We start from the raw sequence: 22502 nt of genomic DNA, 5'->3' as shown, positions 1-22502 counted from the left end.
GTAAGCTATTTATTATTATTTTAAGTAACTTGTTTCAGTTTTTTAAAAGGAGATCATTCTTTAAGTTCCTCATTAAATCATTCTCCTAGGACATCATCCCATGAGCCGGGAAAGCAGGGGGGAATCATCTTCTTGTCGTGACATTTGTTTCCGTTCTGTTTGTAAGGAAGAGGAATAATATTTTCAACTGCATCACATGCGATGCATTTTGACTATTTCTACTACAATCCTCTGCTTTCTGAGCTATCACATGGGTGAGTGTACTCCATGCCTATTCAACATTCATCATCATCATGATTATTATTGTTGTTGTTTATTTGTTCAGTCATTTTTGACTCTTCATGACCTCATGGACCAGCCCACACCAGAGCTCCCTGTTAGCCATCACCACCCCCAGCTCCTTCAAGGTCAATCCAGTCACTTCAAGGATAACATCCATCCATCTTGCCCTTGGTTGGCCCCTGTGGTGAAGTATGGGGTTTAATCTACAGTTATGTATAGTAATAGATAGGTGTTTATAAGGGTAAGTATTTAAACTAGCATAACTGGGGGGGATGGTAGCCAGCTCAGCTGGGTTGCCATGGAAAAAGGGGTGGAGCGAACAGCCATTTTAAAACAGTTAGTCTGTAGTCAGTGAACTACAGAGAAGGCTGGTTCTGTTGTGTGTTTCCGTTCTGTTTGTAAGGAAGAGGAATAATATTTTCAACTGCATCACATTTGAAAATATGGTTGAGAACCAGTAAGGTAGTCTGTAGTCTAAGAACTACAGGGAAAGGCTGATTCTACTGTGTTAAGAATCAGGAAGGTTTTGGCTTTTAGCCTGTGTAGTTTAGATAGGTCGAGTTGACTTATTTATCTTATTAGTCAGTGTATGAATAAAAGGGGGAGAGAACCCTAATAAGAATCTTTACTGCAACAGAAATAACATAAGGAAAGAATAAGCTGTACCTGAAGTAATCTGTTAAAGAAAGAAACACATTTTGAAGGAAAATAAGTTTGAAACCTGTTTAGTAGAAGGAATAGTCCTCTTAAGAGTTGTTTTATGAAAAGTTATAAATGTAACCTCTGAAGATATGTGCCTCTTAAGAGTTAAGAAACATTTAAACCATCAAGCTTCTTCTACACTTCAATAAACTTGTTACAGTTTCTTCTAAAGCCAAGTCTCTGTTACAAATACTTTCAAGTTAAGCCACGGTACACATTGAAGAAAGCACAAATCAATATTAAAAGCCATTAGTTGTGTTATCAATTTGTTAAGTCCTTACAAAGTGGTGGCTCTTTTACAAACATTTACAAATTGGTGCCTTCTTTACAAATTGGTGGCCTTCCTCACAAATTGGTGGCCCTCTTCACAGCCCCTCTTCCTTTTACCTTCCATTTTCCCCAGCATCATTCTCTTCTCCAAGCTTTCCTGTCTGTCTTCTCATTATGTGGCAAAAGTACTTTATCTTCATTATTATTTATACCCCGCATACAATTTAAAATATGCAAATATGCAAACATTAAATATAAACAGTATTAAAAATTCCCAATTAAAAACCATTACTTCTGAACTGTGAGAGCCGTTCAGCAGTGGAACTCTCTGCCCCGGAGTGTGGTGAAGGCTCCTTCTTTGGAGGCTTTTAAGCAGAGGCTGAATGGCCATCTGTCGAGGGTGCTTTGAATGCAATATTCCTGCTTCTTGGCAGGGGGTTGGACTGGATGGCCCATGAGGTCTCTTCCAACTCAATGATTCTATGATTCTGTTAAAACATATTCAAAGTTAAAAACCACAGCACCTCCAACTTGATCTTTAAAACCTTAATCTTTCAAAGCCTGCCTGGATAAAAAGGTTTTTCTTCTGCTTTTTAGAGGGAAAAAATAGGTTTCCCCAAAAAAATTCTGGTGAGAAAAGGAACATTGAGGCTCATTTCGAGACCACTCAAAGAAACACCTACTCTAAACATTACTAAAACAAACTAAAACGGGCAAATCTGACAGTTCCCATCTCCTGTGTAAATAAGTTGTTTCTGCGTGCACTGTGAGCTCTGAAGACTATTGTTCGCTGACTCCAGAATCCTCCGTCTCCAAACACATCTGAAACAGTTTATAGATGGGAGTCCCACAGGGTGAATGGTGGAAATAGTTTTGTGTTGTATGATGGGCTCCTTGGGACTCCGTCTGTAAACTGTTTAGACAGTGCATAGAAATTGGGAGTACCCTGTGTTTGATGAGTCCTTAGTGTCTTTCATGAAAGGCAACCTTCCAATCTTGGAAATGCCAACCCGAATTCCTTTCCATGTATGCTTGAATTTTTCCCACCTTTTGGACTTCCACTGGAAGGAGAAGGAGAATTCTTGTTATTACCTACTAAGGAAAGTCCTGCATAGCCAGCCTTTTTGGGTTTCAGAAGTTGGCTTAAAATATTGAGCAAACTTGTCTGAAGCAGCAGGCATGCTGAAAATCAGTTGCCAGCCAAATGGAAAATGTCTAAGTTATTTAAAATCTAGAAAATGAGGATTGATGAAAAGTCTTTCCTAACTAAAGTTTAGCAATGGCAGCAATGCCGAGATCACTATCAGAAAAATGAAGTATTGGGAGATGGTAAATTGCAGGAGGTAAAAGGAACACTCCCCCAAATTTATGTTAATCCTTAGACAATTGATGATCGTATCAACTGTTAGAGCCAAATTAAGCAGCTCTACTGTTAAGCTCTGCACCCTTAGCAGATACCTCAAATAGAAAAGATCAGAGTGTGGTGCGCACATTTTATCCTAACGAAAATATTACCAGCCCCCGTCTGCTCTTCAGAATATAAATGGAAAAAAACCACAAGGCAAATAACCATCACTAGAGGACCCTGAAGGCCTTGTCCCATTTCTTCCATTAATCACTCAGATGTCTACAAACATCAAGTGAGAAATATATTGTATTGAAAGAGAGTTGTGTATTTGCTGAGAATAGCCCAAGAGACCATATATCTGAACTCTCTGACACACACATTCGGTATTTCATATGGCACAGAGCAGAGCCTCAAAGCATGGTGTTGATGGGCCTCTAGGAGAAACCAGCAGAACTAATATCCCCAAATGACTTATGCCAGTGACCCAAGAGATAGGCAGCTCACTGGGAGAAGGTGGAAAACCCCCAAGGTTATTGCTCAATCCAGTTTGAGGGAAATGGCTTTTCTGACCTTAAAGTCAGTCATAGCTTAAGCATGAGTAAGATCCACCTACTGACCATTCCTGAGGAAATGTGGGATGGACCTTCCTTCTTAAAACTGGATTTAGCGATCCATAAAAAGGAGAGCAGAAGAACCCATTGGGAGTAATGGAGCCCTGCCTTAAGACCGATGACACCTGTCTCCTTGGGAGTGAGGGAGATCAGAAGACCCTATGGAGAGAAATGGGGTCTGCCTTAACTACACTCACTCATGTGATAAATCTGATAATGGATAATTTTGGGAGAAAAGGCAAGAAACAACACTTTGTGATGGGTACCAATATATTATACTACAGTAGAGTTTGGCTTATCCAACCTTCACTCATCCAACATTCTGTATTATCCAACACAGTTTGCCTCCCACCCGGATCAACAGCTGTTTCAATACATTGTGATGTTTTGGCGCTAAATTTGTAAATACAGTAATTACTACATAATGTTGTTGTGTATTGAACTGCTTTTTCTGATGATTTGTTGTAACATGATGTTTTGGTGCTTAATTTGTAAAATCATAACATACCTTTCTGGACCCCAATGGTCACTTGCCCAAGCTTGGAACGAGAAGAAGCCCCTTACTGCTTTATGCAGATGATGCTGCCATCATCTCACGCTCCAAGGCAGGTCTAAACTACCTACTAAGGAAAGTCCTGAACTACTGTTCCCAGAATGACCTAAAAATCAACTATGCGAAATCTAAAATTCTGGTATTTGAAAAAATATTTCCCCCTGCTGCTGGTCTCTTGATGGGCATACCCTAGAACAGGTCAGAAGTTTCCAATATCTGGGGCTTTTTTTTTCACCACCGACTGTCCTGGTCTACTCATATTGCTTCCATTACCCTCAAGGCTCAAGAAAGCAGTTCTGCCATTCTGCTTTTTACTGCTACTGAAGCGGGGAGGTTCATACCTTCAGCAACTAAAGTATTTAATGCTAAGATAGCTTCCCAGCTGCTGTATGCTTCCAGCATCTGGATTGGGGGCCTAACATCAAAAATAGACTAACAGCAAGCAAAGTTCTTGTGGGCCATTTTCCATCTCCCCAAATGTGTGCTATCCTGTGTCTTACTACTTGATGCACCCCTGTCAATAAAAGCCTGGTGGAGGGCACTTAAATATTGGATCGAGATCAGAGTTTTTAGTTTAGGGTCCGGTTTGATGCATCACTTAGCTCAGGATAAGTATATAAGCAGTCAATCTAAGAAAGCCGCCTCCATTGGCCTTTCCATATCCCTCCTAACTCATTTGGGTTTTGACATGGCTCTCAAATCAATCAAACAGAGACTGTGTGACATTGCCTTTTGTAAGCTGCACTCCTGCTCCTATGTATCCTGCTCTCCTAGTGTCCTGTCCATACATTATGTTGGGCCTTTTCATGCAGAAAACTATCTAACAGTAGCTAAACATCGCTGCCTATTTTCCAAAGCTAGGTGCAATGTGCTCCCGTCTGAATTGCTGTGTGGCAGATTTTCAGGTACTCCATACAATGAAGTATGGCCGAAAGCGAGGAGGAGCTGAGGAGTCTTCTAATCAAGGTGAAAGAAGAAAGAGCAAACGCTGGGTTGCAGCTAAACATAAAAAAACAAAATTATGGCAACAAGAATGATTGACAACTGGGAAATAGAGGGAGAAAACGTGGAGGCAGTGATAGACTTTGTATTTCTATGTGCAAAGAAATACAAATGCAGACACAGACTGCAGCCAGGAAATCAGGAGACGCTTAATTCTTGGGAGGAGAGCAATGTCCAATCTCAATACAATAGTGAAGAGAAGAGACATCGCACTGGTAACGAAGATCCGCATAGTTATAGCAATGGTATTTCCCATAGTCACCTAGGGATGTGAGAGCTGGACTATAGGGAAGGCTGAGTGAAGGAAGATAGATGCTTTTGAACTGTAGTGCTGGAGGAATGTTCTGGAGTGCCTTGGTCTGCGAGAAGATCAAACCAGTCCATACTTCAGGAAATAAAACCCGGCTGCTCATTGGAGGGAAGGATAGTTGAGGCAAAGATGAAGTACTTTGGCCACAACATGAGAAGAAAGGAAAGCTTAGAGAAGGCAATGATGCTGGGGGAAATGGAATTGAAAAGGAAGAGGGGCCGACCAAGGGCAAGATGGATGGATGGTATCCTTGAAATGACTGGATTGACTTTGAAGGAGCTGGAGGTGGTGATGGCCGACAGGGAGCTCTGCCGTGGGCTGGCCTATGAGGTCACGAAGAGTCGGAAACGACTGAACGAAACAACAACAACATACATACAATGAAAGACTCTGCCCATGTAACAAACAGGAAGTAGAGTGCATCTACCACATTCTACTGTCGTGTAGTTTCTATGAGCAGGCCCGAGCAGACATAATCAACCCCTTCTAAGGAATTTACCAGCAAGTTCAGTGAAACTTAATGTAAAGTTTCTACTTAGTGACAACCTTCCCCCATGTTATTCTGATGGTATACATCTCAGTTACTCCTGAGTGTAATGACCAGGAATTGCTTGCAAGGCTATTTGAAGATGGGAAGCCACTCTTAAGTAGGGCGGAATGCCTTCCCTGGGATGGACCATTGAAGCACACTCGGGAACTGGAATTTGAAAACGGGGAGTGGTATCATATCTGTCTCGCCGGAATCTCTTAGAACTGTAGATGCCAATCATCAAGGCATTTTGATTTCTGTGAGGGATACGTGTGTGTGGAGTGGGGGGGGGACGGGACTATTTGCTATAATTGAGCTACTTCTTTTTCTTACTGCTTTTTCTTCCTTTTATCTGAAATCATAGTCACCTCGGGTGACACTCTCCACTTTCCTTTGTGAATGCAGAGCGCAGTGCAATTGAAATGAAAGACCTGAGTCAGAAGCGCCCTAGTTCCTTTTGACAGCCGTCTTGGTTGTTTGGGAATCATATGAGGTTTGTTGAAAATTGGTCTGCCAAGCCCTAGTGGAAAGGAAAGTAACTAGGAGTGCATCCCCACTGAAGGATTAAGGCAGTTGGATTCCATTTTAACTATGCTATGGAATCCTGGGATTTGTGGTTGGGTAAGACATCAGCACTCTTTGGCAGAGAAGTCTAAAGACACTGAAAAATTACAATTGTCATGATTCCATAGCACTGCACCATGGTAGTTAAAGTGGTGCCAGACTACATTAATTCTACCAAAGCCAACCTTAAAAACTCTAGCATAGGCACTGAGAACTGGGAAGCCCTGGCCCTAGAGCGCTCCAGCTGGAAGTCAGCTATGACCAACAATGCTGAAGAATTTGAAGTGGCACAAATGGAGGGTGAAATAGAGAAACATGCCTAGACGAAGGCGCGTCAAACCAACCCCGACTGAAACTGCCTTCCACCTGGAAACCAATGCCCTCACTGCGGGAGAAGATGCAGATCAAGAATAGGGCTCCACAATCACCTACGGACCCACCAGCACACTGATCCCAGAAGACTATCCTACTCGGCCAATGAGGGATCGCCTAAGTACGTAAGTAAGTAATTCTATCAGTGGTTCTCAACCTGTGGGCCCCCAGGTGTTTTGGCCTACAGTTCCCAGAAATCTTAGCCAGTTTATAAGCTGTTAGGATTTCTGGGAGTTGAAGGCCAAAACATCTGGGGACCCACTGGTTGAGAACCACTGACACCCTAAGTTATGATTAGAACAATCCTCCCATGAAGTAGTAATGATTGCATCAGAAGTAGAAAGAGAAGGATAAGAAGAAAAATCCTCTGAGGGTGGATCCAGACAGGTCTTTATCCCAGGAGAATCCGCATTTTTAAAATGTGGATTTTTCTGGGGGCCTATCCACTCCCACCCCAGAAAACGCACACTTTCTGGGATGGGTGTCCATCTGGAGGCACTACCCCCCTCCCCCAATGCTCTCAGACCCCTCTGAAAAGTAAAATAAACTTACCCAGCCTCCAGTGCACTCTTGGAGCAGCTCTCCTGGTGCATAGTAATGACATGCCAGGAAAGCGGGAGGGGGGGTTTCCTCCTCCCCCCTCTCCTGATGTGTCATTTCTACGCCCCTCTTTGGGGGAAAGGGGTGGGTATTTCCACAGTTTTCCGGACTAATTTAGTCCAGAAAACCGTGGAATGATGTCTGGACTGCAATCCAGACACCAGAAATAGTGGGTTTATCCCTCGCCTTCCAAGAAGGCATGGAGTAAATCTATTATCTAATTAATTCGCTACAAACCAGGGTTTTCATGGTTTGTAGTGAATTAATTCGAAGCTGTCCAAAGCGTTGTCTGGACAGCCCCTTCTTTATAAAAGTACTGTGTGGACGGGTCCTGAAATGCAAAAATACTATTGGGGTTACCAAAATATGCATGGATTTCTGAGAACCAGAAAGGTAACAAACATTTCTTATTCCTTTAATTTGATCTACTTCTGGTAACAAGGAAGTTTATGAAGTGTTTATGAAGCGTTGTGGTTTTTTTACAACTGTTTCTCAAACAGAAATAAGGTGTCATACCACTCCAGAGGAGTGACTTTTGTCTGTGGCACAGCATGGAAATGTTACATTCTGGATTTCAACTTGGGATGTCTGTTAGGGAGTCCTGGGAAATTATAGTCAAAAATGTAACTTTTCTGAACTCTGTTCAAGGCAAGAGAAGCACCCAAAACTTAACAGACTTACTGTAGCAGACCCTTTTGGGAATGAAAGTGCCTTCAGTTCTTGAAAGCTTATGGTACAATAGATCTGTTCATTTTCAAGGTACCATAAGGCTCTTTGGCACATTCCTGAGGCATGAGTGTAAGAAAGGATCAACAGGAATGCCATAAGAATAAACCTTACATTGCTTCCTCTGGTAGCTCACACTATCCTTGCAGCTTAACCTGTGTACATTTTCCAACTTTAAATAAGCTTGGGTTGTTGTACGTTTTTTCAGTCTATATGGCCATGTTCTAGAGGCATTCTCTCCTGACGTTTTGCTTGCATCTATATTGTATGTTCTTGTATTATTTTGCATATGTGGAAACCGCTCTGAGTCCCCTAGGGGAGATAGGGTGGTGTATAAATAAATTATTATTATTATTATTATTATTATTATTATTATTATTATTATTAAAGCACTTTCCTGTCATGTAATATAAAAAAAACCCACTTTACCATGACTGAGTCTGCATTCACCTCCTTCATAGTTATTTTTTATTATTTCAAAAACAATGGGGGAGGGGGGGGGGGACTAGAATTGGGAGGACTATGTAGAAAAGGATCTGTCACTACTTCTGTCCACTGAAGTGAACAGCAGATTTCCTTCAAGGACTGCGGGTAGGGAAGGGTTGTTACTGCAGTCTGAAATTGGGGAAGAACTAGACTTCCTTCCTAGTATAGTGTGGTCCTTGTTTTGAGTCCTGCTGTATTGCTTTTGAGCTGTGGTGTTGGAGGAAAGTTCTGAGAGTGCCTTGGACTGCGAGAAGATCCAACCAGTCCATCCTCCAGGAAATAAAGCCCGGCTGCTCATTGGAGGGAAGGATACTAGAGACAAAGTTGAAGTACTTTGGCCACATCATGAGGAGACAGCAAAGCCTGGAGAAGACAATTATGCTGGGGAAAGTAGAAGGTAAAAGGAAGAGGGGCCGACCAAGGGCATGATGGATGGATGGCATCCTTGAAGTGACTGGACTGACCTTGAAGGAGCTGGGGATGGTGACAGCTGACAGGGAGCTCTGGCGTGGGCTGGTCCATGAGGTCACGAAGACTCGGAGATGACTGAACAAATGAACAACAATAGCCCTGGGTTCTTATATCAGTTACAAAGCCATCTTTACCATCTTGGTTTATGCACAATCAGGCCCGTAGCCGGGGGGGGGGGGGGGACAACTTGAGGGGCTTCACCCCCCACCACCACCCCCAAATTCTCAGGGTAGTCCGCGAGAAGGCCTTACTGGTACATTATTTAAACTGTTATGTTTATGGGTTGTTGTAGGGTTTTTAGGGCTATATGGCCATGTTCTAGAGGCATTCTCTCCTGACGTTTCGCCTGCATCTATGGCAAGCATCCTCAGAGGTAATGAAGTGTGTTGGAACTAGGAAAATGGGTTTATAGGTCTGTGTTATGTTTATTCATATCATGATCTGATCACCATGCTCAATATATCCCATATGCATGGGGGTATTGGGATAGTGATACAAAAGGTTTGTTAGGGTAGATCCTCATCCCCCCCCCCCCCCCCGAATCAAACTCAGCCTTCCCCCCGAATCAAAATCCTGGCTACGGGCTTGTGCACAATGTATGGGGGAGAACCCCATGTGGTAACCAGGGGATTTCCAATACCATTCATTACTCTTAGTCCCTCCCTATGAATAGCAATAGCAAAATAAATTGTGTAACAAGAAGTGTGCACACCCAAACACACAAGCACAGATTGCTGAATTCAACCTTTTCTATTGCCTTATTTGGTCTGCTTGCACAGAGGTTTCCAGCATATGTGTTAGTATTTATAGCTTTCAGTTCATACATCTACACAACCCCCAGCCTGGTGCTTGCTATAGGGGTGGTTATTCATTCCCTTAAGTCCATTTTGCTCCAAGACAGCCTTTGGAATTCCCAGAGCAAATCCCGGCAGCCGTAATCTGAGCAGCCTATTCCTTCGCCCAAACTGTGCATTAATAGAAGCCTCACTCACAGCCCGACTGGTCATCTGATACATCTCAACAGCTGTAAGTGCTGCTGCTTGCCTCCCCCAACCCTCTCCTCGCTACTCCTCTTTGCCACTGCAGGGCTGACATTTGAACATGCTTAGATACGCCAAGACTTTGGAAGACAACTCAGATGACTTGCAGTGTTCCTTGTCACCAGCAGATTAATCCAGAACCGGCCTGCACTACTGCGTCTTGGCCTAAGCCTCCCAGCCATGACCGAAGGCAAGGCTTTGAAAGTCCGGGTGACTTTTACCATCATTTTGATAGGCATCGTCTTAATGTTCACAGCGGTGGTGACGGACCACTGGGCCGTGCTGAGTCCTAAGGTAGAAGAGTACAACGCTACCTGCGAGATGGCCCACTTTGGACTCTGGCGGATCTGTATAAAACGGATCTTCATGAAAGAAAATGAGACGGACAAAGAGCAGGGTTGTGGGCCATTAAGCCTGCCAGGAGGTAGGTGTCCCCATATAACCGCCTGACAATGCGCTGCAGAATACCTTAAAACAGCAAGGCAGCTTGAATGTGAGAGGGCATGCTGGGAGAATGGAAATGTCACTACCAATGCTGCTTTTGAGCTAGCCCAAAGCGATGTTCTTTTTTCACACTTCCCTGAGGATCTTTCTGCTTCCTTGGCATGTATTGTGTTAATGTTTGGTGCTGTCCTACTCTGAAGGGAAATGATGGGGGGAGGTGAAAAGCAAAGAGGAGACAGAAGACGAAATATGCTTTCTCTGGAGCCTTTGATCACAGGAGTGTCAACGAACCCCGCCTTGCCAAGTCTGACATAAATCTTTATCCGAATGGCAAGGGTGGGGGGAGATTGGCTTATATAACCCCTACAGTTTCAGATCACGTACTGCCAGCATTTCCATTAAATAGTGCTCCTGATTTGGATAATTATGTAAGCGGGGAGAAGAGGGGGGATACATCAAAATATAAAACTAGTTTATGGCCAAAAGCTACTCTGAAGAACTTTTAATTGCTTAAGATAATAGAGGACTGTCGGCAATGAGCCATTTCACTGCAACTAAAACATCTACAGGTACATCATAGCTAGAAGTAATCACATCTATGTACATCGTCATGTATGACAGTAGAAAGCAACACAGATAACAAAATCCCAGGAGTTGCTTACATGAGGAGTGCTGTAGTGATCTGGCATGTCTACTGTTGTTGCTTGACCTAGGACCAGGGGCGGCTCAACCATTACGCAAAGTAAGCCTTTGCAGTATAGTTGATTTTGCCCAGGGGCGCTCTTGAGGCGCTCTTGGGGGAAAATAGACCTTGACATATGCGAGTTGTAGTTACTGGGATATATAGTTCACCTACAATCAAAGAGCATTCTGAACTCCACCAATGATGGAATTGAACCAAATATGGCACACAGAACTCCCACAACAAACAGAAAATATATATCAGTGATTGGTTTTGGTTTTTTTTTGGGGGGGGGGGCAAAATACTGTTTGCTCACCGTTGAAAATTACCTAGGGCTGCCTCTGCCTAGGACCTCAACTTTATTACGCAGAGCCCCTCTTCAAGTAATGAAGTGATCAGATCAATAGGTCTGGGTGGTGGAGGTAGACTGTGGTTGTAAAAGCTGATTTTCTTGTTGCCTCTGTGCATTGGTTCAAGGTTTGAGTTGATCATGCACATGCATGTAGAAGTGACTGGCTCATATAGGCATATCGGTTCCACTCAGACTATTGATAAAGGCACATGTGTATGGGATAGTGTTGATCAACATACTCTCCCATCCTCTACCACAGTGGTTCTCAACCTGTGGGTCCCCAGGTGTTTTGGTCTACAACTCCCAGAAATCCTAGCCAGTTTACCAAAATAGCCAAGGCCAAAATAGCTGGTAAACTGGCTAGGATTTCTGGGAGTTCTAGACCAAAACATCTGGGGAGCCACAGATTGAGAACCATTGCTCTACCATGTGCTTTTCCTAACTTCTGTGCATTTAGGTTCCTGGGTTGGTCTCTGACAGGACTCTTCTGCTCCACTAGATCTGAACAGAGATATCCAGGCAGGTTGAATTGGGCTCCTTCCACACAGCTGTATAAAACCCACATTTAACTGATTATATGGCAGTATGGACTCAGATAACCCACTTCAAAGCAGATATTGTGGATTATCTGCCTTGATATTCTGGATTATATGGCTAGGTGGAAGGGTTCTAAGATATCTCAGGCCTCATGGGTTCTGGACTCTGGGGTTACCCAACAACTCTTCTTCTTCTTATGGGCTTTGAGAACTGGTGACAACCCATACCACACTATGGGGTGGAGTTTATAATGGAATAACCTGGACATGAGGAAGGCAATGGCTCTTTGCACGTTAGAAAGGAGTAGAGGGGATATTCCCAGAAAGGATGGCACAGCTTTTGTCCTCTGGAGATTTGTATTTAGGACCTTTATATTTTTTTTATATGGGAGCAAAACTATAGGTGGGAATTGTGTTTATTGGTTTACTTTATTTACTTTATGATTATCCTTCATTTCTCCCAATATAGAGACTCTAGGCAGCTAGTGTGTATGTGACTATGTACATCTATGTAAATAAAAAATGTAATGTTCATTTGTGGGATTAATATAACTCAAAAACCACTGGGTGAACTGACACGAAATTTGGACACAACACACCTGTGAGGCCAACAAGTGACCATCACTCATAAAAAACACTGAAAAACAAGGCGGAAGGGACTTCAAAAGCCAAAAAAGCAAAACGACACTACAGCACATGCACAAAAATAACCCTCCCTAGCAAACAAAACACAGAATAGCACATCCACACTCTCTTCAGGACTATAGCTCCCAGCATTCTCTAGACCAGGACCTTTAGGAGAGGACCATGATCCAAATGCACTGCTTCCAAGAGGAAAGCTTGCTTCTCCTTGGATTTCTTTGAGAGCATCCCAATCCCTGCATATTTCCTATTCCTGGACTGCAACTCCCAGCAATCCTCCAGATAGATAAGATAGATGGATTAGATAGAGATAGATAGGTATGTAAATAGATCAATTGATCAGGAGAACTGTTGGGAGTTACAGTCCAAGAATAGGTAGAGAAGGAAGAAAGGAGAGAAAGGAAAAGGGAAACATAAAGGGAGGTGAAGGAAGGAAAGAGGTAGAGAAGGAAGGAAGGAAAGAAAAAGAGAAGGAAGAAAGGAGAGAAAGAAAGGAGAGAAAGGGGGAGGGAAGTTTGGCCACAGCAACGCGTTGCGGGTCTTTGCAGAAAGCTCCCAACACAACATCAAGGTTGTCATATTCTACTTCCTCAAGTCTGGGCATTTGAGATTGACTGTGTTATCACACTAGAGCTGAAAAAGTAGGCAAAGAGTATGCATCTCATCTGAAATCCTCCTACAGAAGTCTAAGACATATAGTTCAACGAGACTCAGGAACTCTTTGGTTGAGAATTTTGAAGGCCCCTCCTCTGAACTTCAAGCTTCGGAATTCTGCAGAAGATAACCACAGGATTTCAGATGGGATGCACACTCTTTCAGCTCCAGTCTCATACCAAATATCTGCAAAATAATTTGTCCTTACCTCATGCACATAGTGTTTCTCTGTTTTCAAAATGAAAATGCCGTTTTTGACCTTTAATTCATTTAAAAAACCTTTTGATCCTCAGTTTTCAGGGAGGGGGATTTTGAGGTATTTTTGTTACATGTGTCTTGCACCCCTAATCAGATCCAGGGAACATGATGGGGAGTTGAGTTTGGAGGGTTGGGACAGGTTTGGTTGTCTGGGTCTGGCAAGTGTGATGTCTCCATTACCTTTTAAAAAAAAAACATTTGGTGGGAAATAGGCAAAGTTCATGGTGGAAAGAGGCATATCTGAGATCTCAGATTATTAAATATGTATTGTTTTATTAAATTTTGTTAAATGCAGCCATCCTTCTTCCTGTTGTTGAGTGAGAAGCAAAATTCTAGCCCTGTAGCATATGATTTCATCCACCATCTTCTCCACAAGAGCAGCTGAATCTACACTAAGGAATTGAAGGAAAAGAAAAAGGGACTGAGTAGAATCTGTGGGTGCTAACCTTGGACAGGGGAAGAGGAAGGAGCAGGAAAAAGGAGGGTAAACTTGGAGGAGGGGGTAGGGGTAGGGAACCACAAAGCCCCCAGTATGCTTTGCAGAGTCCCAGGGGCTCCACGGAGCACACTTTGAGAACCACTGGTCTAGATGGACCAAAGGGAGAGAGACGGCGAGATTGGATTGGATTGTCTTCATCCAGCACAGTGGTTCCAAAACCTGTGGTCTGTGGACCACCAGTGGTCTGCAAGAACTAAAATATGGTTCGTGGCCTCACCGTTAAAATGAGAGTGTCTGGTCCTGTGAAACCCTCTTATAGTGCCGAGGCAATGGGGATCAGGATGGGAAAGACTGACTATGCATGAAAGACTGACAACAAGCCTCCTGACTACTGTTGCTTCTCCTCCTCCTCCTCCTTCCCCCTGAGCAGAGGGGCACCTGGAAGCATAGGAGCCTTAGTGTCTTTGTTTTTAGTCCTATTCCTGTAGGTATTTGGGGTGTTGATTCACAAAATTGCATTGGATAGACCACATCAGCTCTAGATATGAGCCATGGGCTCAAAGCCAACCTTAAAAACTCTGGCATAGACACTGAGAAGTGGGAAGCCCTGGCTTGTGAGCGCTCCAGCTGGAGGTCAGCTGTGACCAGCAGTGCTACAGAATTTGAAGAGGCATGAATGGAGAGCGAAAGAGAGAAACATGCCAAGAGGAAGGCGCGTCAAGCCAACGCCGACCAGGACCACCTTCCACCTGGAAACCAATGCCCTCACTGCGGGAGACGGTGCAGATCAGGAATAGGGCTCCACAGTCATTATCCTACTTGGACAACGAGGGATCGCCTAAGATAGAGTAGAGAGAGAGCGGAGCCCCCGGTGGCACAATGGGTTAAACCCTTGTGCCAACAGGACTGCTGACCGAAAGGTTAGCTATTTCAAATATGGTGAGCTCCTGTCTGTCAACTCTAGCAGCTCATGCAAGGACATGAAAGAAGCCTCCCATAGGATGGTAAAACATCAGGGATCCCCTGGGCAACATCTTTGCAGATGGCCAATTCTCTCACACGAGAAGCGACTTGCAGTTGCTCCTGACACTAAAAAAAATCAGCTCAATATTATTAAATATGGTTTTCTATGGGCGAGCAGACTACTGGATGGCATATGTTCTGTATCAGAAACTAGGGTTGATGTGATCTATCCAATGCAATTTTCTGAACCAGCACCCCAAATAACCAAACCGAATTTAAAGTTGACAGAAAACTGATTTGTAACCCTTTTGGTACTAATGTTGGAGAGTGGTCAAAGTGATCCTTGGTAGAAAAAAAAAGGTTGGGAACCACTGATCCAGCAGAACCACCTTTTCCCTGCACTATACTCAGCACTGCTGTAGCTACAATCCAGCTTAAAGTTGTTGTGTGCAAAAAAAATCCAAACTTTCCAACAGCTCAAAAGAAAGGTATAAAGTAATGGAGAGATGGGTGGGAGCACCCTCTGTCTTGTGTGTGTGTGTTTGTTGCACCTCTTTATTTAGTTTATGGCCAGAACCTTTAAACTGTTCTTTTCACTCCTTCACTCAGGGCAGGAAGAGAGAGCTCGGGAGACATGCAACGGGAATGCAAGGGACAGGAAAACAAGGATATCAATCAATGGGTTTTTGCATGCCAAGTGGGAAAGTAGCAACTGTAACACCCACAGGTGTTACAGTTGTGTGACCTAAAACATTCTGATAAAGTAAACACACAATGATGCCAGAAATGCCCTTTTGTTTCGAGGTGGCTTCAAGCAGCATGTGAACTATATAGCTTTCAAGACCAATTTTAATTTGGACTAAGACAAGTGAGTGTTTAATGAGATCAACCCCAAGCAGGATAACACTATTTGGAGCTGGAACACAGTCCTTGCGTGAATTCAATCTGATTTGCACGTTTTGCAAATTAGTCTAGTGATGGAAATTTCATTTACTGTCCATAACTGTAGATTTAGCGTGTTAACTGTTGTTAATTGTTGCATGTTTTCCCCATTATATTTAAATTTTCAATTTTTTTCCTATATTTACAATTGATCTGAGCCCCTTCCACATATTGAACTGGATTATATGTCTGAATGGACTCAGATAACCCAGTTCAAAGCAGATATTGTAGGTTATCTGCCTTGATATTCTGGGTTATATGGCTGTGTAGAAGGGCCCTAAGAGAACTAGTACAGATAATAATAATAATAATAATAATAATAATAATAATAACTTTATTTGTATCTCGCTACCATCTCCCCAAGGGACTTGGTGTGGCTTACATGAGGCCGAGCCCACAGTACATCAGCAAAAACAACAACAACAACAGCAATACAAAACAATAAAATGAAACTCATAATCAAAAACAAGCAGTAAACATTAACAATAGCACAACAATGCTTAAAAACCTATGGCTGGGCCAAATGTAATAATTAAAAATTTAAAAAATAATGCTGAGCATGACCAGGTGAAATATATAACTAGGATAGAATTTCGGAGAGGAAAGGGCGTGCAGACAATCCCAGATCATTGATAAAGTGCATTTAGGGACATATTGCTGGGAGTTTCCTTATTCTGGGAAGGCACACTGGAACAACCATGTTTTCAGGCTCCTCCTGAAGACTGCCAGAGTTGGGGCATGCCTGATGTCCTTGGGGAATGAGTTCCAGAGTCGAGGGGCCACCACCGAGAAGGCCCTTTCCCTCGTCCCCACCAATCGTGCCTGCGATGGAGGTGGGAACGCGAGCAGGGCCTCTCCAGATGATCGAAGAGATCGTGTGGGTTCATATACAGAAATGCGGTCAGATTAATATTCAAAGTTCTGGATTTGCAATAGGGAGGCAGAAATCTCTGCTTCGTCAGAAAATCTGCCATGTGACCCTGATCTTCACTGCTTCTCAGCAAACTTGCCTTTTTGGGTTCCATCATCCACATCAATCAGCAAACTCTGATTCCCATTGCTCCCTGTACTACCTCGCCTCACACTTGCAATGTATCTCTTCCTTGCTTCTTGCATGCCACAGATCAAACGGCCCTGTTTCCTACTTTCCCACTCTCTTCTTCATCGCATGTTGCAATCTCACAATGTATGGGTTGCATTTCCCCAAAGGCACCTCTCTCTCTCTCTTCCTTTGATTCAGAAAGGTAGGGGTGGGCTTGCTTCTTGCCAATCAATTTGACAGAAGGGGAGACCCACCTTGTGTCCTATATCTTGGTTTTTACAAGAGCTAGCAACATATCTTTTTTTAAAAAAAAAAATCGAATTCAGGGCAAAAGACAATCCAAGCAATTGCCAGGTGATATGGCAAGAACCTGGGTAAAACTGGGCCAACTGTCTGGTATGGCACTAGGCAGGCATGTAGCCGGGGGGGGGGGGGGGCTTCACGGGCTTCAGCCCCCCCCCCCCCCTCCAAAATTGTCAGGGTGGTCCGCAAGAAGGCCTTTCTGGTTCATTATTTAAACTGTTATGTTTATTCGTATCATGATGTGATCACCATACCCAATGTATCCCATATGCATGGGGGTATTGGGGTAACAATACAAAAGGTTTGCTAGGGTAGACTCAGACTCAGCCCCCCCTCCCCGAATCAAACTCAGCCCCCCCCCCCCGAATCAAAATCCTGGCTATGGGCCTGGCACTAGGAATACATAAAAACTCCCCATTAATTAGTCAATGGGAAATTTTTGCCCGACTATCAACTATTTTTACTGTTGATTGTTATATTATGTTGTAAACCGCGTTGAGTCGCCGGCTAGGCTGAGAAACGGCGGTATATAAATATAGCAAATAAATAAATAAATAAATACCATTCAGTGATTTCTGTGTTTGATCTATCTTCCTGCCCCAGGATGCCAATATTTATTTATTTATTTACAGTATTTATATTTCGCCCTTCTCACACCACAGAGGACTCAGGGCCAATTACAATGTACATATACATTATTATTATTATTATTATTATTATTATTATTATTATTATTTACATGGCAAACATTCAATGCCAGTTAGATATACAACACATATAGACAGACACAGAGGCAATGTAATATTCCAGCTGTGCCCAAGCTTTTCTGGCTTCATGAGGCTCAATTCTGGCTCAATTCCGGCCATAGGGTGAGCTGCCGCTTCACTGTCCATTGTGACAATGAGTCCTTTGGTGGAGTAATTTGTCATTCTTCTGCACACTGCTGGAAGGTTTTATGGTGCTGTAAATTAGTTAAATTAGCCTTCCCGCATAAAGTGGTACCAAATTTGGCACAAATACCCAATACATCCAAATTTGAATACTGGTGGGATGGGAGGGATTGATTTTGTCATTGGGAGTTACAGTTGCTGGGATTTATAGATCACCTACCTACAATCAAAGAGCATTCTGAATTCCACCAGTGATGGAATTGAACCAAACTTGGCACACAGAACTCCCATGCTGAACAGAAAATACTGGAAGGGTTTGGTGGGCATTGACCTTGAGTTTTAGAGTTGTAGTTCACCTACATCCAGAGATCACTGTGGACTCCAACAATGATGGATCTGGACCAAAATTGGCATGAATACTCATTATGCCCAAAAGTAAATACTGGTGGAGTTTGGGGAAAATAGACCTTGACATCTGGGAGTTGTAGTTGCTGAGATTTATAGTTCACCTACAAACAATGAACATTATGAACCCCACCAATGATAAACTTGGGCCAAACTTCCCACACTGAACCCACACACAGAAGACATTGTGTCGTCTTATGATCTTTGGTGACTCCTCTGACATCCCCTTGCGACCCCCACAGGGTCGCGACCCCCAGGCTAAGAAACGCTTGTGTAAGACATTCAACAGCAAGGTGGGCTGGTCACAAGGAGGACTGAAGTTGCTTTCAATACCAGTCAGGACACACTAGCCTTCTTTTATCAAGCTGATTCAGCTCCTGCTAGTACCATGTAATGAATCCCTTACCTTAGCTGGCTGCCTGAAGCCTGGGGGAGTGGGCCTGGCAAAGCCACGGCATCCATTTTGGAAGGGGGAGACAGGGAGAAACCATTTTGGTTGGGTTTGCCTTGAGGGGGCGTGTTCAAATCTTAGAGGGAAAATAAGAAGGCTAGGATTGGCTAGAAAGATGGGAGCGGAGCCTAAGTGTTCTAAAGGGAAAAGGTGTCCTTTTAAACAGAGGCTTGAAGTCCCAGTTAGTCATTTGGGTTTTGGGTGTTAGAGAGAGAAGAAGAGTTGGTGTTAGTGAGAGCAAGTTTGGGTTTGGAGAAGAAGATTGGATTAGTCTTTTGTGAAGTATTCAGGGTAGCTATTGAGTAGATAGCTAGAATACTGTGGAGGAGCACTACCTAGTTAGTGGTCTGTTCAATTCCTAAGGAAGTCTAGATCAGGGTATTTTTGGCTAGATTCCTCAGGGACATTTTTGGGAGTTACTTTCAGAGATTCATTTCCTGAAGTAATTTTCTGTGGTGGAACTTTGAAAACTTGTAACCCAGAAGTTTTTAAGATTTTGACTCTAATGCAACCACAAGCTTTTTATGCCAGTATTTTACTGAAACCATTAAGCATTTGTACCTGAATATTTCAAGCCTGTTCAATAAACATTCTAATTCTTTTATCAACTTATACCAGCCTCAGTGTGTGTACCTTTGGGGTCAAAGTATTACTAAAAGTCCGCTTCACAGCAGCCTCTAAGAAACTATAGTGGCACAGTGTGTGTTACAGAACAAACTCTCAATATTACCTCAGCTTGATTATTATTGGATTGGTGGCAGCGGAATTCATTTGAAGAAATATTTTAAATCTCTCAGTTCTAGTGTTTCCCAATTCCTAAATTTTAAATATACAGTTGGTTCAGCAACCATACTCCCTCTTCCTTTTGATGGATTCATATTTTTGGTGAACAGCACATTCATATATATTTTTAGGAGGTGCCTGTGTGTGTTTTGTGCGCCTTTGTGTGGGTGTGTTATATACCACATTTCAAATAAAGAGCCTTGTATGGGATCCCCTTAGTTGTCCATGGGCAACCAGCTAGCTAACCTACCAGGCTACCTTGTAGAGAATCATGTAAAACTCAACTGCATGTTAAGAGTCCATTAGCAGATCTCTTCCCGTACAAAAAAAAAAAACAGATCGAGAATCTTCCTTCCTTTCATTATCCCAAAACACTAGGTATCAATCATTAATATTATCACACCATCGGTAAGAAAGATATGACACCAACAATTCCATTCACACTTAGTTCCTCGCCCTAATTGCCAGTTAGGAAGCAGCAGCAAAGATAACTCCAGCAAGATGTGTTTTGCTAAAGCTGAGTAAACAGAGTAGAAAGAGCTGTCATGCATTAATACATAAATCAAAGTGGAGATTAACCATTTCATTGTGCCTTAATAAAGGAGCAACGAGATCAACAAACAAGAGATTCTTTTTAAAAAATGAACCTTTTACCTAAAATTATGTGACAGCCATGGGCTGTAATTCTGTGAACGTTTTTAAACGGCAGCTTTGGAGATAATTGGAGTGGGTTCATTTGGGTATTCAGTGTTTAACCAGGGTCTTTCCCACTTTTGGCGTGCCTGTGATTAGGAGGTGAAAGCTCGCCAGAAGACAAATGGAAAGCTTTCAATTTGTTAAGAGAAACATTAGCAGATGATTGCAAAGCTTCCGCACTTTAATTTCGTATTGTGTACAGCCCTGCACAGCCCTAGATGTCTTGAGAGCCCTATAAAAATAATAAAAGATAATTGCTGGGCATAGTAAATTACAATATCTGCCATTCAAAAGAAATGTGAGGATTTACGAGAGTCTCGGATGACAGGAAGCTGAGGGAGGGAGAAAAAACCACCCAGAGATGTTATTTACAAGGCAGTTGGATAAAATTCCAAGAATGCTCAGCAAACCCGCTCTATAGACTAACCCTTCCACTCTCACTTACCCACTCCCTCGGACGGGTGCCATAAATTTGAGTTACACTTCTCTGCCTTGACTCACAATCTCTATAATTGCCTATTTGTTTACTGTGCACATTTGCAGGAGAGGGGCGTGGAGGGCTCAGCTATGTTCCATCCATGCAGGCACATGCTGACATCCATCAAGGGCGGCGAATACACTTTAGTTTCATGGGTTATGAATCTGTTTTATTGAGACAGCTGGGTGTTTATGGGCTTCAGATGGATTTCAGCAACATACAGGGGTAGGCAGATTTCTGCATTTCACCCACATTCACCCATAAAGAGAACTCAGTCGCCCATACACAAATAGGAGGTGTTTGTGCACATCATACACGTACACACACATGTGGCGGTTGATATAGTGTCATACTTAGCTATTCCAAGAACTAATGCATCAAATAGACAAGGCCTCCCCTCTATTTTCAATATCGAAAGTGGTCAGAGCAGCGACAAATAACCCTCTTGGAAGCCCGGTTAACAATGACATCATTTTGGTGCCAAGCTGAAATATGGCTCTTTACCAAAGAAAGTCTTTGGGGTCGAAGCATCTCAGCTTGATTGAATTGTTGTGTTCAGTGCTAGGATATGATTCTCAGCTTTTCTAAATCATATGAAGTCTTTGATATGCTTTCGACGGTTTTAAATTGTTTTAAATTGCTCTAAATCTTTTTAATGTTCTCTTTTTAATGTTTTAAATAGTTTGAATCTTATAATATAGGGCAGGATAATAATAATAATAATAATAATAATAATAATAATAATAATAATGCAGGTACAACTGCACCAGGATCTCCAATTCTGTTTGCTTTGCATTAAATGTTTGTTTGCAATCCCAGGTTTGGAATTTTGCAGCAGGGTGGCTTCCTGTTATAGTTTGCAATCATAGGGCAAGCCACCTGTCAATTATCATTGGGTTCAACCTTTAAGAGCTCCAGGGAAAGAACGCCAGGGAAGCATTCCCACAGCTTTAAGGGTCTCCTAAGAACTCCAGGGATTCCTTCCTACAGCCTTGGGAGTTTCCAGGAAGACAGCCTTAAACTCTAAAGAACATTCATTGCCTGTCTGGTAGGTCCTCTCGGTGTTTCGAGAAGCAGTTCGGCCTGGCAGAGGAGCCCACACCAGTGAGGGTTGGATTTTAGTTAGCCTTGGGAGAAGTTAAAAAGGAGAATTTTCCTTTGAAGAAAGTTATTGAAGACAGTGCCTGTTCCCTGTGGACAAGTTTGAGAGAACTGATGCCAAGAAAGCTTTACAATTCCTGTTGGATTCATTAGTAAAAGACTTTTAAGCCACTTGAAGATTCCTTTTGTAAAGGAAGCCTCTGAGAACTTTTCCTAGGGCCCCTGGCTTCCCGCTGGGTAAAGGTTACACATCCTATATCTAAAGTCAACTAGCTATAGGCCCAGCGGCGACAGAATAATAATAATAATAATAATAATAATAATAATAATAATTTATTTATACCCCACCACCATCTCCCCAAGGGACTCGGAGCAGCTTACATGAGGCCAAGACCAACAACCCATCAATAAAAACAACAAGCAATAAACAAATAAACAATGCAATTAATATAACTCACATATATACAAAGCACATAGAGATTTAAAAACCTTTGACCGGGCCAAATGTAATAGTTAAAACATTAAAAATAAACGCTGGGCATGAACAGAGGTAGGATGTATGTAGTAGGAGGGTT

At 42.7% G+C, this 22502-nt stretch overlaps 1 protein-coding gene and 1 long non-coding RNA gene across 2 annotated transcripts in view; both read left to right on the top strand.

The window, feature by feature from the left end:
- Positions 1 to 22502, top strand: part of LOC137096110 (uncharacterized) — a 244488-nt gene that overhangs the window by 196865 nt on the left and 25121 nt on the right. The window lies entirely within an intron of this gene.
- The window catches only part of CACNG1 (calcium voltage-gated channel auxiliary subunit gamma 1), a 37919-nt gene continuing 25121 nt past the window's right edge, over positions 9705 to 22502 (top strand). The window contains exon 1 of the mRNA XM_060763078.2: positions 9705 to 10290. Within this exon, the coding sequence (XP_060619061.2) occupies positions 10047 to 10290 (244 nt within the window). The 5' untranslated portion in view covers positions 9705 to 10046. The remainder of the gene's footprint in view (positions 10291 to 22502) is intronic.

This window comes from Anolis sagrei, chromosome 2, assembly GCF_037176765.1.
Source record: "Anolis sagrei isolate rAnoSag1 chromosome 2, rAnoSag1.mat, whole genome shotgun sequence".
NCBI lineage: Eukaryota > Metazoa > Chordata > Lepidosauria > Squamata > Dactyloidae > Anolis > Anolis sagrei.
Note: the sequence above shows the minus strand (reverse complement) of the source record. Positions and strands in the feature narration are given on the sequence as shown.